Raw genomic sequence first — 15,014 nt, 5'->3', positions numbered from 1 at the left:
AAAATCAATAATATCATTTCGTAACTCAAGTATCAGGATACATTGGTATCATGGAGCCTCTGCTGATTCACACCTCTATCAGTTATTACAACTTATAATTGGCTTAGGCATTTTTGGTACTCCATGGAGGCAATTCAGTTGGTGAATAAAAGTATTGAAGTACGGTATCTGTAACCAGCCTGTCTAATAACTAAACCAAGACTCACAGGAACATTGAGCAGTTCTACAATAGTGTGAGAGACACTTACTGAGGTTGAGAGGAGCGTCATTCTCCTGCGGCGCCCAGAGGGGTTTGGATGTGACGGTGGCCGGGGCAGAGAGGTTAGAGATCAAGCCTTTCATTCCCCCAGACTTGTGCTCGGGTGAGCGCAAGGGGGAAGACACAGGCAGCAGAGAGGAAATGGGGGCTTTCCTCACTACTGAGGGAGGGGAGCCAGAATGAGGCGGAGCTGGAGAGGCACCAGGAGAAGGTGTAGGCGTGGAGGAGGAAGAGGGTGGCACTGCTTTGGCTGCTTTGGCCAGGATGGAGAGAGGGATGGGTTTCTCGTCTAAGTCCATGTCTTCTAATTCCTCATCTTTCTGAGGAACAGACGGTGAGGAGTTCTTGGCAGAGAGGGGCTCCAGAAGAGATGAGCTTATTTGGCTGTCTATGTTGCGTTCCTTGGCGATTCGGTGGAGGAGGTCGATGGGCGTGCCGCTGCTCTCTGAAACTGTGATGCCCAGCTGGCGCAAGTGGGAGCGGGCGTGGCAGGACAGTCCTCGCCTCGTCTCAAACTGAGCTCCGCACACCTCACACTTCAAGTTGTGGACTGCAGAGGCAAAAGAGGCAAGAACAGTGGTAAGAGTTTATAAATAAGCCTCATCATATACATGTAATAAATGTTTCAAAGTAACTATTACCATGAGTCTCCACCAAGGTTATAATAGTTTGGGATTTTTCATTAGTTTTAATTTCGTTGTCAGTTTTTGTTTTCAATTTTAGTTCGTTTTAATGAGTTTTTACAGTGAGTTTGCTAGTTTTAGTTATTTTTTATTTTTTGGGGAAAATGCTTAGGTTTAGTTTCGTTTTTATTAGTTTTAGTGTTTAGTTTTTTGTAATGGGGTATTTTTTGGGTGCCAGATTCAAAGAGGTCGCAATACATTTTGCCTACATACGTTTAGTTAGTTTTGTAACCACAAAATACAGTTTCAGTTAGTTATCGTTTTTCAAAAAAACTCTCGCTTTTATTTTTATTTCAGTTAACGAAAATGTTTTTTCAATTCTAGTTTTCGTTATTTTGTTAGTTTTCGTTAACTATAATAACCTTGGTCTCCACCTTACAGACACGCCCCATTTATCCCAACACAATGCTGTTTTTCTCAGGCAGTACAAATGTGTTATTTTCACCTAATTTATTTGAATATTTCCACATAAATTGGGAATGACTGGAAAGCCGAGACTCTTGTGGAATCAATGAGAACAACTGTATTCATGTATGATGAAGTTAGTACCCATAGTAGCCATTTCATTGTAATGAAAGCTTTTTTTTAACTTTATAGTTTCAAATGACCTGCTGTGACCTCCAATTACAATTAGACTTTACAACCACAAACCAGAGACCTGGAGCAGTCAGAGGAGAGAGAAAAGAGGTTCAATTTAGCACCGAACCTGTGTAACAAATAGTATCAACTAAAAAAATCCTATAAAATAATACAAAGATATTAATTAATTCATTATCTTTAACCGCTTATCCGCATCCAGGTTGTGGGGGTCTGGAGCCAATCCCAGCTGACATTGGGCAAGAGGCGAGGTACACCCTGGACAGGTCTCCAGACTATAGAGACAGACAATCATGCTCTCATTCACTCCTACGGGCAATTTAGAGCTGCATGTTTTTGGACTGTGGGAGGAAGCTGGAGAACCTGGTGTGAACCAACGCTGACAACATGCAAACTCCCAAAGTCCACACAGAGTCGAACCAGCCGGAGTTGAACCAGCGACCCTCTTGCTGTGAGGCAAGAATGCTAACCACTACACCACCATATTATATCTAAGTATTTAAATTGATTAATTTTTTTTAAAGATATTTTTTGGCCATTTTTGGGCTTTATTGATAGAGACAGAGTGAAAAGGGGAGACAGAGGGGAAGACATGCGACACCTCTACCAGGTGTGCCACTGGGGCGCCCCTCAAATTGATTAATTAACTAAAATAGATTTCAGATGTATGCCTAGAGTTGACACACATGCTGGGCTGCATCTCAAATTAATCTGATGACGTACACCACTTCTGTGTGCATCTACTGTTGACCTTCTATCTCCCCTTAAAGCCCCCCCGCCCACCACATTAAGTGGGCAGAATTGTTCAGGATTCATGTATTCTTTCATGACTCTCCAAGCGCAGCATTAACGCAAAGTTTGCCAAGCGACAGCAGGTGGCTCGTCTTCTTTCAGAGGCCGCAGATATCCCAGGGGACATGTCACCTCACTTAGCCTCCCCGTCTACATCCTCACTCAGTCTGCCAGTGTTAGAGGTGCTCTCATTAGCTCCTAAATACATCTGTCTACCTCTGAGGGTTTCCCAGGGGACAGCCCTCTCTGAAGTAGCGTCGCCACTCTTAAAGGCAGACCTAAGGTCAGTTTTACAATTTTCCCCACTGACAGCTATGATAAGGCTCTGCTGTAGCAAATCCAATCCCCTGTCAACACTCTGGGGGTCAGCAGTCCCTTTTTCCTCCCTCACCCTTGGAGTCTGCATCCTCCCCAGGAGAGAGGCTGTGGGAGTCTGCGCTGCACAGCCCTGTTTTCCCGGGGCTTGAGCTCAGAGCATCCAGAGCTGGACGCTGTAGCTCCTCCTCATCCTCTTCCTCAGCTGCTTCCTCCTCCTCACCTAAAACACACAGCCAGTGTTCATGTAAGTGTAAAAAAAATGCCATGTTAATTATAAGTGACTGTGATAATAAATCATCTTAAAAATATATAATTATGTCTGATAAATCGGATATTTATTCCCATGCTTTTGGAATAAGTCAGCCTTTGAAAGCACATAAATGTATCTTTAAGTGCTTTGAGAATAAATAAAAGACGCAGGCTGACAGAAAAAAAACTAGTCAGTCTTGTGAGCTCATTGCCTATAATTTATCAGTCCTTGTAATAACAGCGCAGTATAACATATTCTGTAAGGAGATGCACATGAAAATAATTCAATAATGAAGCCCTGTCATAAAAAAAAGTATAAATGCACTACTGTATGAAACAAACATGGCAGTCTTGGTTCCCCGCAGTCAGGCATTCCTGGGACAAAAGTGCCATTTTCTGCGACAAATCGGTAAATCAAAAGAGACGTGGAGACAGACAATGCTTTTTGTCTGGTGGGCGGCTCTGCGCTTGTCAGTTCATCTCTTGACTGTAAAAGAGCGATGTGACACCTCGGAGCGCAGCGTTATAACACCATCTATTATAATGAAGACAATAATCAGCCGGCTATTTATAAAAACGGAACAAAGTAGCAAACCGCTAAGTTGACTTTGTATCCATTGAGGCAGAGTGACACCGAGCAACCCGACACTTGAAGTAAAAGTGATACTTCGATTATACTTCGTTGATCCGGATAAGTTGTAATAAGATTACTGGCTATCGCTGCTTTGACTCCATAAAGTTACCATGTTTCCTGAGCAATCTCCCTCTTAGTTTATTATAAAAACATGCATTAATGGGTGCACTTGAAAGCACAGCGTGTCCTCTATCAAAAATCAAAGCAAAGTAAAATGGCGAGGATTGGGCAACTGTAGGTAATTTTAGAGATCCTGCAGCATTGAAAATACTGGACGTCATCCCAGACGGGCACAATAAAAACCCCTCAGACATTAAGAAAAACTGGAACAACAAAATCACAACAACCAAAATCATCACTATTTATCCACGCGTGCAAAACGGGAACACCCGAAACAATAACAATGACCCGCTTTATGAGCTTTTGACATGCATGTCACTGGCTACCTGCATGGCTGCTGCGCGACATTGATTTTTCTTTACATAGTCTCACATGATGAAGAGTTTTAATGGCTGTTGTCTGCTACGATGTGACACAAGATGCGGCGGGAGGCGCGCGGTGCTCCGCCGCCGTGTGATCCGAGGGCACGCGGTGCACGGGAATTACAGCGCGCGGTACTCACCGGTCCGCAACCGCAGTGCATCGGACTCCGGCAGCTGAAGCCAGACAGTTTTCCGCTATTGTTTGGGTCTACGGGGAGGTGGAAGCAGCCATTTTGCCCCCATATGCACCGCTAAGCTAAGGCGTGACCAATCGAGTGGAGGCGGAGGTTGGGATAAATGCACCGAGTGCCACATCAACCGCGGGCATCAGGGACTCTCTCTCTCTCTCTCTCTCTCTCTCTCTCTCTCTCTCTAAACATGAACTAAACATATAAATTATTTATTTATTTATTTTTATCAATTGCATATTGCACTTTATTTTTTTTAACATATCTTTAAAAAGTTATCGAAAATATGTTAATAAAGTGTTTTTTGCTAAATCAAATCAATCAAAAATCTCTCCTCTCTCTCTACTTCTCTCTCTCTCTCTTCCCTTTTCTCTCTCTCTTTCCTTCTCCTTCTCTCCCCTCCTCCCTCTCTCTCTCCTTCTCTTTCTCTCCTTCTCTCTCCTTCTCTTTCTCTCCTTCTCTCTCTCTCCTCCTCTCTCTCTCTCCCTCTCTCTCTCTCTCTCTCTCTCTCTCCTTCTCACACATACACACACACACACACACACACACACACACACACACTCTGTTAGGGCTGATTTTCTCGACAGCCACCATCCTGATAAAAACACTTCACACAATGCACAGCGGTGTCACCCAGGTCAGGCAGTCCCCTTTTCCCAGTAAAAAGCAAACAAACAGATGCCTTTAAAACAACAGTAACAGCATCTAAACTCATATTTCTCCACTGCTTTATGGATTTGTAACATTCCTCTCCATCCCTCCAGGTATCACTACTGAAGTCTGTACACCCTTTAGTATTCAAAGTGCCAGATCTCCGGTGGTAACTATCAAAACACAGAAACAAGCAACAGAATGGCCAGGGGCCAGGTCCAGCGGTCTAAAGTGTCAGGACCCCCTGGCCTTCACTTGTAAAATGTCACTTGAAGAGACACATACCAACCAAGAAATAAAATAATACAACCGAGATGCAGAGTAACTACAAGGGAACACAATATAACTACAGAAGGGGCAAAACAACCACAAAGAGACCTCAGAGAGACACAAAATGAACACAGAGATACACAAGACGACTTCAAGTAGACATTGAATGACCACAGAGACACTAAATTATCACAAAGAGACACAAAAAGACCTCAACGAGACATTAAATGACCACAAAGAGAAACTCAAAGACCAGAGAGAGACACAAAATTATTTAAAAAAAAACATAAAATAACTCTTAAGTGTGGTAAAACAACCACAAAGAGACACAAAAAGACCTCAAAGAGACACTAAATTATCACAAAGAGACACAAAAAGACCTCAAACAGACACTAAATTATCACAAAGAGACACAAAAAGACCTACAAGAGACACTAAATTATCACAAAGAGACACAAAAAGACCTCAACGAGACACTCAAAGACCAGAGAGAGACACAAAATGATTACAAAAAAACATAAAATGACTCTAAAGTGTGGCAAAACAACCACAAAGAGACACAAAATGATCTCAAAGAGACATTAAATGACCACAAAGAGACACAAAATGATCTCAAAGAGACATTAAATGACCACAAAGAGACACTCAAAGACCAGAGAGACACAAAACGATGACAAAAAGACATAAAATAACCCAAAATGGGGCAAAACAACCACAACCAGACACAAAAATATAAAATAGACACAAAATGACTACAGGACAAAAACACCACAGAGACAAAAGAGATGCAAAATGATTACAAAGTGAGCCAAATCACAACAAAGCTTTTGATTTGCTCCTATGTAGGAGAAATAGTGGGTCCTTTTTAGAGGTCTGAGCCCAGGGGCCCTTTGTCTCATACTTTAAGGATGGATAAAAAACAAAAACTCACCTTCACACTCTTCTGCACCGTCCTCCTTCTTGCAGTGTTGAGGAGAAGGTGAAGGCAGAGCATCACTCAGCATCCTTTCACTTGTCTCCCCCTCTAGCTTTACCTCAATGATTCCTTCCCCTTCGTCCTCTGTTTCCCTCTCCTCCTCCTCCTCCTCCTCCTCTTCCTCCTCCTCGCCCTCCTCCTGTGAAGAGCCGGGGCTCCGAGGGGGAGCTGTGGGGATTACAAGATCGGGCCTGCTGGAGAACAACTCCCTCAGGATGTGGATTGGTGAGATGGTAACGTCCCAGTTGGTGATGCCAAAGTCACGGAGGTGGGCCCGGGCGTGGCTGGACAGGCCGGCCCGGGTGTCGAAGCCAGCACTGCAGAACTCACAGTGCATCACGCTGAATGTGTCCGGGTCAAAGTTGGCAACTGTGGAGAGCACAGGCAACACAAGTGGACGTTTAGACATGTGACCGAATGGGCGGTAGGATACTTTAGAACTGCCCCGCAAAAAAGGTGTGTCAATGCAAAGAGGTAAGCCGTGGAATTTGCACCAGGCAACAAAGCATGATTTCTGAATATTTACGCATCAGTATCATGATGTAGTTATGCAGTGTATTATGACACATTTTGGATAATTATCTACTAAATAGCAAAGCACAGAGCTACAAAAATAGCGGCAACATCAACAAAAAAATGCAAATACAGCGAGGAAACACGGCAGGCAGACAAAGCTCATTTCCATCAAGAGTGAATCTGGGGTTTGCTTTGACTTCCACTGACCCGGAGAGAAGGGTTGAATATGTGTTTATAAACAGTGAGCGATAATTTCCTGCATAGTGTGCCTTTAAGAGGAAACGTTCAACATTTGGGAAAAAGTCAGCTGCTGTTGGTCGTTTCATATTTAACATGCAAACTGCATAAAAGGTGTGTCTAAAAACAAGATAAAAACACTAAATCTGAGGGAAATGATCTTGCTGCATGGGAAGATCATTTCACTTGACAAGATTTCTTAAATTAAGATTATTAAATCTAGAAATAAGCATGTTGTACACTTAAAATAAGAAATTAACTCTTAAAACAAGATAAATTAAAGCTGCAAGCAGCGATGAACTGGCCCGAGCAGAGTGACCTGACAATTATTTGGTTCTTACCAAGATAAAAAAAAACTTCAGATTTAGAAGTGTTCGATAATTTATCTTGTTTTAAGAGTTAATTTCTAATTTTAAGTGTTCAACATGCTTATTTCTAGATTTAACAATTTTAATTTAATAAATCTTGGCAGCAAGATAATTCCCCTCAGATTTAGCGTTTTTATTTTGTTTTTAGACACAGCTTTCTTGCAGTGTGTAAATGACAGCTGTGGCATGCTCCTAAACTGTTTGGCCTTAGACTCCTTGGTTCAAAAGTTGGCGGTGAAAATTGTAAACAAAGCAACCTGGAACCGAGTGCAAACCGAGTACCTTTAATTGTTCCGTAATTTGTTTTGGTGTTCCGACCAAACCAATTTGGAGAGAAACGCTCAGAACGAGCTCCTGGTAAGGCTCCGGGTCGTCAATAATGTTGATAATGTTGATCCATTATTTACAACATGCAGCGATCAGACAGCTGTATAATCAGAGAAGGAGAGCCTTGATGCTCCTGAAGGTAAATATTAAATCATTTTGAGCAATATGTTGATAATTCTGCAATGACAAATTAGCTTTAGCTCAATGGTAGCCTACAGAGTGAAACTGAAGGACACAAATTCATCTTTATAATATTATCTGTGTACATCTCACACGCAGGTCGCCCACAATCCACTGTGTTTTGGTTCATTTCCTTTAAATGGGTCGGATTATGTTCAAAGTGCAATCAAACCACACTAGGGTCCATTTGGAAACAGACTGAGACACTCTCTGTAAGTGGTCTCAGACCGCTTGTTTTGGTGCACACCAGAGTACGATTGGAGCGTTCAGATGCAACCAAACAAACCGTAACAAGGATTTAACCGCACCAGAGTTAAATTAAAACGGACTAAACTTTGGGTTGTGAAACTTTGGGTTGTCCTCACTTTATACAATGGTACAAAAACGTTATTTTGTACAATATCATAGGAACCGTCTTGCATAGATTTTTTTATGTTATCATACAAAACATCATGAGAAAACGCTGGTCAGCTGGTGAAAGGGTTTGGTCCTGACTGAAATATGTCAACAAGTATTGCATGAATTGATATTCACTTTTTTACTGACAGTCATGGTCCCCAGAGGATGAATCCTGCATGAATCCTGAGTTTCGCTGAAATGTTTCCACAAACATCGGATGGACCGCCATCAAATTTGGTGCACACATTAATGTTGCCCAAATACACTAGCAAGTGTTTTGCTAGTGTATTTATTTATTACCTATGTGTATTTATTAGGGCCGGGACTTGATTAAAAAAATTAATCTAATTAATTAGAGGCTTTGTAATTAATTAATCGCATTTTAATCTCATTTAAATATTTGACCTGAGAACAGTGAGAAGTATTAAGTATTTTTTCATATGGATTTTAAGTATACCGTTGAATACCACATTAGCGTCCACGCTAGCTGCTATATGTTTTGCATTGAGGTGATACTTGAGGCTCGATGTGCTGCGGTGATATGCAAATTCCTTGTTGCATAGCAACACAACCATGCTCTTATCAACGCTTCCATCCATTGGTTTTTTGTAACAAAATGTCCCATCATCCACGGGGCCAACCAAAGCGCTCTCATCAGCTTCTTCGTTCATGTTCACTGTGGTTTGTTGTTGTCTGACCTCATGAACGCTAGTTGGTGCTCCAGTATAATCGGTCCACCTGAAACTCATCCAGTGAGAAATGTTCCACGGTGCAAAAATAAGTGTGATTAAAATGCGTAAATTTTTTTAACGCATTCATTTTTGTCTGTCTGTCTGTCTGTCTGTCTGTCTGTCTGTCTATCTATCTATCTATCTATCTATCTATCTATCTATCTATCTATTACGGTGGCCCTGAAGTGCAAAACACACCAGCAATTCACACAACACACCAGCAATTCACACAACACGCCAGGAATTCACACAACACGCCAGCAATTCGCCACAACACTCCAGCAATTCACCACAACGCGCCAACAATTCGCCACAACGCGCCAGCATTTCACCACAACGCGCCAGCAATTCGCCACAACGCGCCAGCAATTCGCCACAACACTCCAGCATTTCACCACAACCCGCCAGCATTTCACCACAACGCGCCAGCATTTCACCACAACTTGCCAGCATTTCACTACAACACACCAGAAATTCATCAAAACGCCGACACAACAAATACATTTTCGGCGCGTCGCAATTTCATTATGTCACGTGGAGTGTCCATGTAAAGTTAATACTTCATCTCCTCTCTGCAGGTAAGAGTTTTAGACTGCAAAGTGAGAAAGAATGACAGTAAAGTGTTTATCCTTCATATCAGCTCTCTCCGAACAAGCTTAATGAATTTACCATAAATATCACAATACGGGCGCACTACATATAAATATAGGGGCGGCTGGTTTGACTATGGAGAAGCGAATGACGGCAGGAACCAATCAGGAGGAGGATCAGTGTCCAATATGTACCTACCCTTTCCGTTTTGATGAATTGCTGGCGCGTTGTGGTGAATTGCTGGCGCGTTGTGGCGAACTGCTGGTGCGTTGTGGTGAATTGCTTGTGCGTTGTGGTGAATTGCTGGTGCGTTGTGGTGAATTGCTGGTGCATTGAGCTGAATTGCTGGAGTGTTGTGGCGAATTGCTGGTGCATTGTGGTGAATTGCTGGTGCATTGTGGCAAATTGCTGGCGCGTTGTGGTGAATTGCTGGTGCGTTGCGGCGAATTGCTGGCGTGTTGTGGCGAATTGCTGGTGTGTTGTGTGAATTGCTGGCGTGTTGTGTGAGTTGCTGGCGTGTTGTGTGAATTGCTTGTGTGTTGTGTGAATTGCTGGTGTGGTTTGCACTTCAGGGTCACCGTAATCTATCTATCTTTTTTCTTATCATCTAATCTAACAACCCCCGATTTACGTTCTGACCCTTCACCAGGTTGGGAATCACTGCTTTATGTTGGAATAACCAATTCTGAAAGCAGTTCAAATAAAGTGTTGGCCATCAGAAAGGTAATTTAAAGCTTAAACAGTGGCAACTATTGGATAGCTAATATATTCTATGGATTCTGTATACAAGGGTCATTGTCTCAAACATATATTAAAAATGCCTGAGCTTTTGTATCTCAGACAACATCTACACAGCCTAAAGAAAAATATACAACAGGACACTGACCTTTTTTCTTCTTCTTCTGATATGAGAACTTCTTCTCAATAGCATTGACTTCCTCAGGAGATATGAAGTGACGCACATTGTAGCTGACGCCCACACGGTTTAGGTGGCCTCTCACATGGTTGGCAAGCCCGATGCCATTATGAAATCGATCAGGGCAGTAGGGGCATTTCCTCTCCACACTCTTGAGCGCTTCCGAGTCCCCATCAATCTCATCTGGGTCTTCATCCAAGATGCCCTCTGACAGGAAACGTCGCACACATTCCTCGTCAATGTCGTCGTCGTCATCGTCACTGTCAATTTCTGCAGAAGCAGCAGTAACCCGGTTGCTCCTCCTCCTCAAAAAGAAAACCTTTCCATCTTTCTCCACTTCCAGCTTGTCTTCGTCCTTCACACACTTCTCAGAAGGGAGCGATGATGTAGCACTCTGCTGTGCTGGGCAGTCATCTATAAAGAAAAAAAATCCATTCTGAATAAACAGACAAATCCTATATAAACTTAAACAGTATGCTTACCTTTTTAGGTCAGAGCTCCAGTAGGGTTCCTTTGACAAGATAAAGTCCGTCTGAGTCAAGTTACTTAATAAAATGTGTCAAAGCTACGATTTCAACTTGGTTTTTTTTTTTTGATATTGACCAATAACCAAATTTGTCCTATTTATAATAATGACATTTTACTCATCAAGTTAAATATTAGTATCCCTCAACAAGCAAAGCAACAGCAACAACATCGCTACAAAGTGCAACAGGGCAAGACATATTATTAGTTATTAGTTTATTTGTTTACATGCGCTGTAACCAGTACATGGAAACTCAAGTACTGTACTTAAGTACAATTTTGAGGTACTTCACTTGAGTATTTCCATTTTATGTTACTTTTTACTTCTACTCCACTATGATAAAATATATGATACATTTAAAGTGATTAGATTTTTCAAAATTAAATCTGTAAACAGTTAAACAGTATATTAAGTAATTAAATGAGTCCTGTCTTTACAAAATTAACTGTCAACTAGTATTCTTACCACTACTATTGTATAACTCGTCCAACAAACTAATGTTAACACCGTGTGTAAAATTAGCATGCTAAGCTAGCTAGCAATGTTGTTAGGAACTTAACATAATGCAGGGCTGTACAGTGCTAATAGCTAGTGTCTTCACATTGTCTACTAATATAAATTATCATGTTGTGTTTCCCATTAATGAAGTGGTGTGAAGCTAGAGTCTAACGTCTAATCTTCAAACTGTATATTGTTTTAGCCGTGTACGTTAGCCTTGGGTTTAGCAGAGTCGGCAAAAGAACGCTAATGCCGGTGAATTAGCCTAGCGCTACCGTTTTAATGGATCAGTCACTTTCATCTCCTCGCTGTAAAACAATGGGGGCTGCTGATTTTTTCGGGGGAAATTACCATTTTCAACCGTCGTTATCAACACACCGGGTCCGGTTCCATATTTATTCAGTCCTTCGCAATAAGTCAAAGTACAGTAAAATTACAGATGTAGCCTATAGCACATGCTATATCAGTCTGTGCTATGGATGATTTACCATCTTAACACCAGTGACATCTTATTTTACATGTTTTCTAGAGTGTAGCCTACAGATGAGGTGTTTTTTGAAGACATGAACTTGAAATATACGGACCAAATGGTTACGATACTTTAGTTGTTCCTGGCTCGTGCGCATGTGCAAAGATGGCGCCGTCCATGGCCGCTGTAGCCTCTCTGTATGTTGTGGTTTGCTTGTTTTGTTTGTTTTGTACCATCCTTGTGTCCTTCCTGCCTTATCACTATTATTACTTACAGCACCTTTCAATCCCATTGCACTGTTATCTTGTCATATCATGTCTTGTCTTAAATGTCTTGTCTGTCAACCACATCCATGCATGACTGGCTATAAAGAATTCCAATTGTGTTTTACACTATATGGCAATAAATTGAACTTTGAACTTGAACCTTTGTCACTATAGTTACATTCCAGTGATAGAGATTTTGTGGATTGTGCTACAAAACTATCTAACCTCTGTAGCACCAGTGCTATAAGCAAAAAAAAGTAAATGTACAGCCCTGTACTGTATATATCAGTGTTGAACATAAAATCCCAACAGGCCATTATCAACCTATTTTAGTCTTTGTTGCATTTTGTGAATGGGCAGCCTACCTTGCGGAGGTATTACTCCAAAAACATTGCCAGTCCGCTCCATTGCTGATGACAGTCCTGGAAGCTTGTAAGGCATAGCAACAATAACTAAGGGGGCGGAGCTTTTGCAAACAGTCAACTGGAGTCGTGTTCAGTCCTCCTAGCAAATTCAAGTCCATATTATTATATTAACTTGAAGCTCCTTTTCGGTCTTCACCAAATCTGGCTTTTTAGCTGCTAAATGCTATTCTATATTCACCAGCTAGTCTCTAACTTTTACTGCCAGCTGTTTGGTGCTGGGCAGAAAACGTACAGTAGATTTGTTATAGCTTTTGTGCTGAAAAAAAGCTGCCTTCTAAAAACAACACAATAATGAGTCCACCAAAACAGGAAAAGTTGAAAAGTTGCAGGTCGTAAAGTGACATTTTTTTCATTTTAAAATCGCTTTAATGCTCAATAGAGTTGTGGGGAATTGCGTGTTAATTTTCTCTAGGTTTGCTGGGACTAGCAACACCTTTTACATTACATATTACATTTATAACAAAAGTTTTGCTGGAAGTAGAATTATGAACCTTAAACAAGTAGTTTTGGTGCTGACACCTAAGAAAATAATAAAAAAGCGATTGTCACACATATTTCATAGGTGCATTCAAATTTGTAGGAATAATACGGACACATTCATTATAATACGTTGGATCATATGTGACTTGTGTGATATATCGCTCCTACAGCCATCAGGCTGTCTCATTCTTCAAGAGATTCTACCAGACTAACTGAATTTCCCCTTGGGGATGAATAAAGTAATTTTGATTTTGATTTGATATTAACCTCAGCATTATAGTCTTTGATCTGACACCGAGTCTCACCTGTGTTAGATCGTGCTCTGGTGTGTGGTTTCACTCCAACAGGTGAGTCGGTGTCTTTTTGAGAACACTCAGTATCAATCTCTGTGCTCTGCTCTTCATCCTGCTCTTCTTCTTCACTGCCAGTCAGCTTGTCATCATCCAGAAACTTGGCCAGATCAGTCCAAGTCTTCCCTCTCCTGCTGAATCTCCTGTTCCCACCGCACTTAAAGACCACCTGGCTGGTGGGCCTTGCCGCAGCGTTTTCTGGCATTGTGCTGTCCTCAGAGGCAGTGACTCCTTGCTGGCTTTTGCCTTGATTTGCATTGGGAGAGGATCCAGATCCAGACCCAGAGAGACGCTCAGAATCCAGGGTGGGCTTTGAAATTTGAGCACCCGAATTAGACCTTGAATGTTGGCCAGTCTCCTCATCCTGCACCCCACCGATGGAGGCCTGTCCCGGGTGAACAAGTTTCTGGTGTTCCCTCATTACACTTTGACTGGAGGTCAGGAAGGCACAGTGACCACAGGCTAGCGAACATGATGGTGAACCAGGGGGCGGAGAGTCAGCCCGGATGTTGGTTTTTTTTCTGTTGTGAGTCTTGCTGTGATTAGCCAGTGCCTGGGGGGTTCTTGTGCTAAAGTTACACTTGGTGCAGACGAAGCGTCGGCGGCAGGCAGGCGCAGCTCGGGCCTGAGCCTGAGTTCGAACTGAATTCTGAGGAGTTGAGTCAATAACTGCTGGGTCTGCATCTGGTGTTGAAACTGGGGCTGGGGAAAGAGGTGGAGTTGTGACTATTTCTGGGTCTGACATTTTGCCTGGAATCGAGGCTGGGCTTGGATCTTGCATAATAGCTGGGTCTGAGCTTGTATGCTTCACCATCTTACTGTCAAGCTTCTCAATTTCTCTTGCCTTCCCGTTTTCATTCAGTTTCTCAATCTCCTCCAAAATCTTCAGACGGGATTCCTGGTGCCTTCTGTGGTGTTCGGCCAGTGCAAGCCGATTCGGCAAGTTCCATCCACACTCCATACAGCGGAAACGGCCACCCTTTCCTAACCGCCTTCCACACCCTGCACCACTCTGACAGTGCTCAACTATGTGCTCCTGCAGGTGGACCTGCTTTTTAAAGTAAATGCTACATTCCACGCAGGTGAAGATTTCTTTGCCTGGCTCTCGCCCCCTTTCTTCTTTGTCGCTTTTCCCTTCTCTCTCTCTGAACTTTATCGGTTCTTCCACCGCTGCCTCTCCAAAGCTGACTTCCTCAAAGTCATACACCCCTCCACATGGATTCGACTGTGCCGTCCCTGTTGTTTTTAATTTTTGAGGACTCCCTCTGGCCCGCTTGCCAGTCTCAGGCAATGTGCGCTTCAAGGTGCCAAGTCCGGAGAAGGGCCTGAGCAGCACCCTCTTCTTTCTGCACCGCTGAATGAATGTGCAATGAGCCCAGGGGGCAGGAGGGGGACTCTCGGGGTCTGAGTCTCCAGGGAAGGTGTACACATCTCTCTCAGGCTCCTTAGTTTCTTTTCCCTTGGGCCTCTTCTCTTCCTCCTTATTATCCGCCTCCTCCTCCATTTGGCAACCATCCTTTGGTTTTATTTTGGACAGAAACAGCTCGGCTCCCTCGGATACATTCCACACTTTGCTGTCTGACACTGTGAAAAGAAAACAGAGGAATTATGAATGGAAGGAGCCTTAAGATAAAAA

General features: G+C 42.6%; 1 protein-coding gene across 1 annotated transcript in view; it reads right to left on the bottom strand.

Moving 5' to 3' along the window:
- wizb (WIZ zinc finger b) overlaps positions 1-15,014 on the bottom strand; it is a 44,450-nt gene that overhangs the window by 24,763 nt on the left and 4,673 nt on the right. Inside the window, exons 6-10 of the mRNA XM_059347910.1 lie at positions 13,334-14,962; positions 10,335-10,778; positions 6,055-6,468; positions 2,723-2,869; positions 249-809 (exon numbers count right to left, since the gene is read on the bottom strand). Coding sequence (XP_059203893.1) covers positions 249-809; positions 2,723-2,869; positions 6,055-6,468; positions 10,335-10,778; positions 13,334-14,962 — 3,195 coding nt within the window. The remainder of the gene's footprint in view (positions 1-248; positions 810-2,722; positions 2,870-6,054; positions 6,469-10,334; positions 10,779-13,333; positions 14,963-15,014) is intronic.

This window comes from Centropristis striata, chromosome 13, assembly GCF_030273125.1.
Source record: "Centropristis striata isolate RG_2023a ecotype Rhode Island chromosome 13, C.striata_1.0, whole genome shotgun sequence".
Taxonomy (NCBI): Eukaryota; Metazoa; Chordata; class Actinopteri; order Perciformes; family Serranidae; genus Centropristis; species Centropristis striata.
This window is presented reverse-complemented; position numbering and strand designations above follow the sequence as displayed.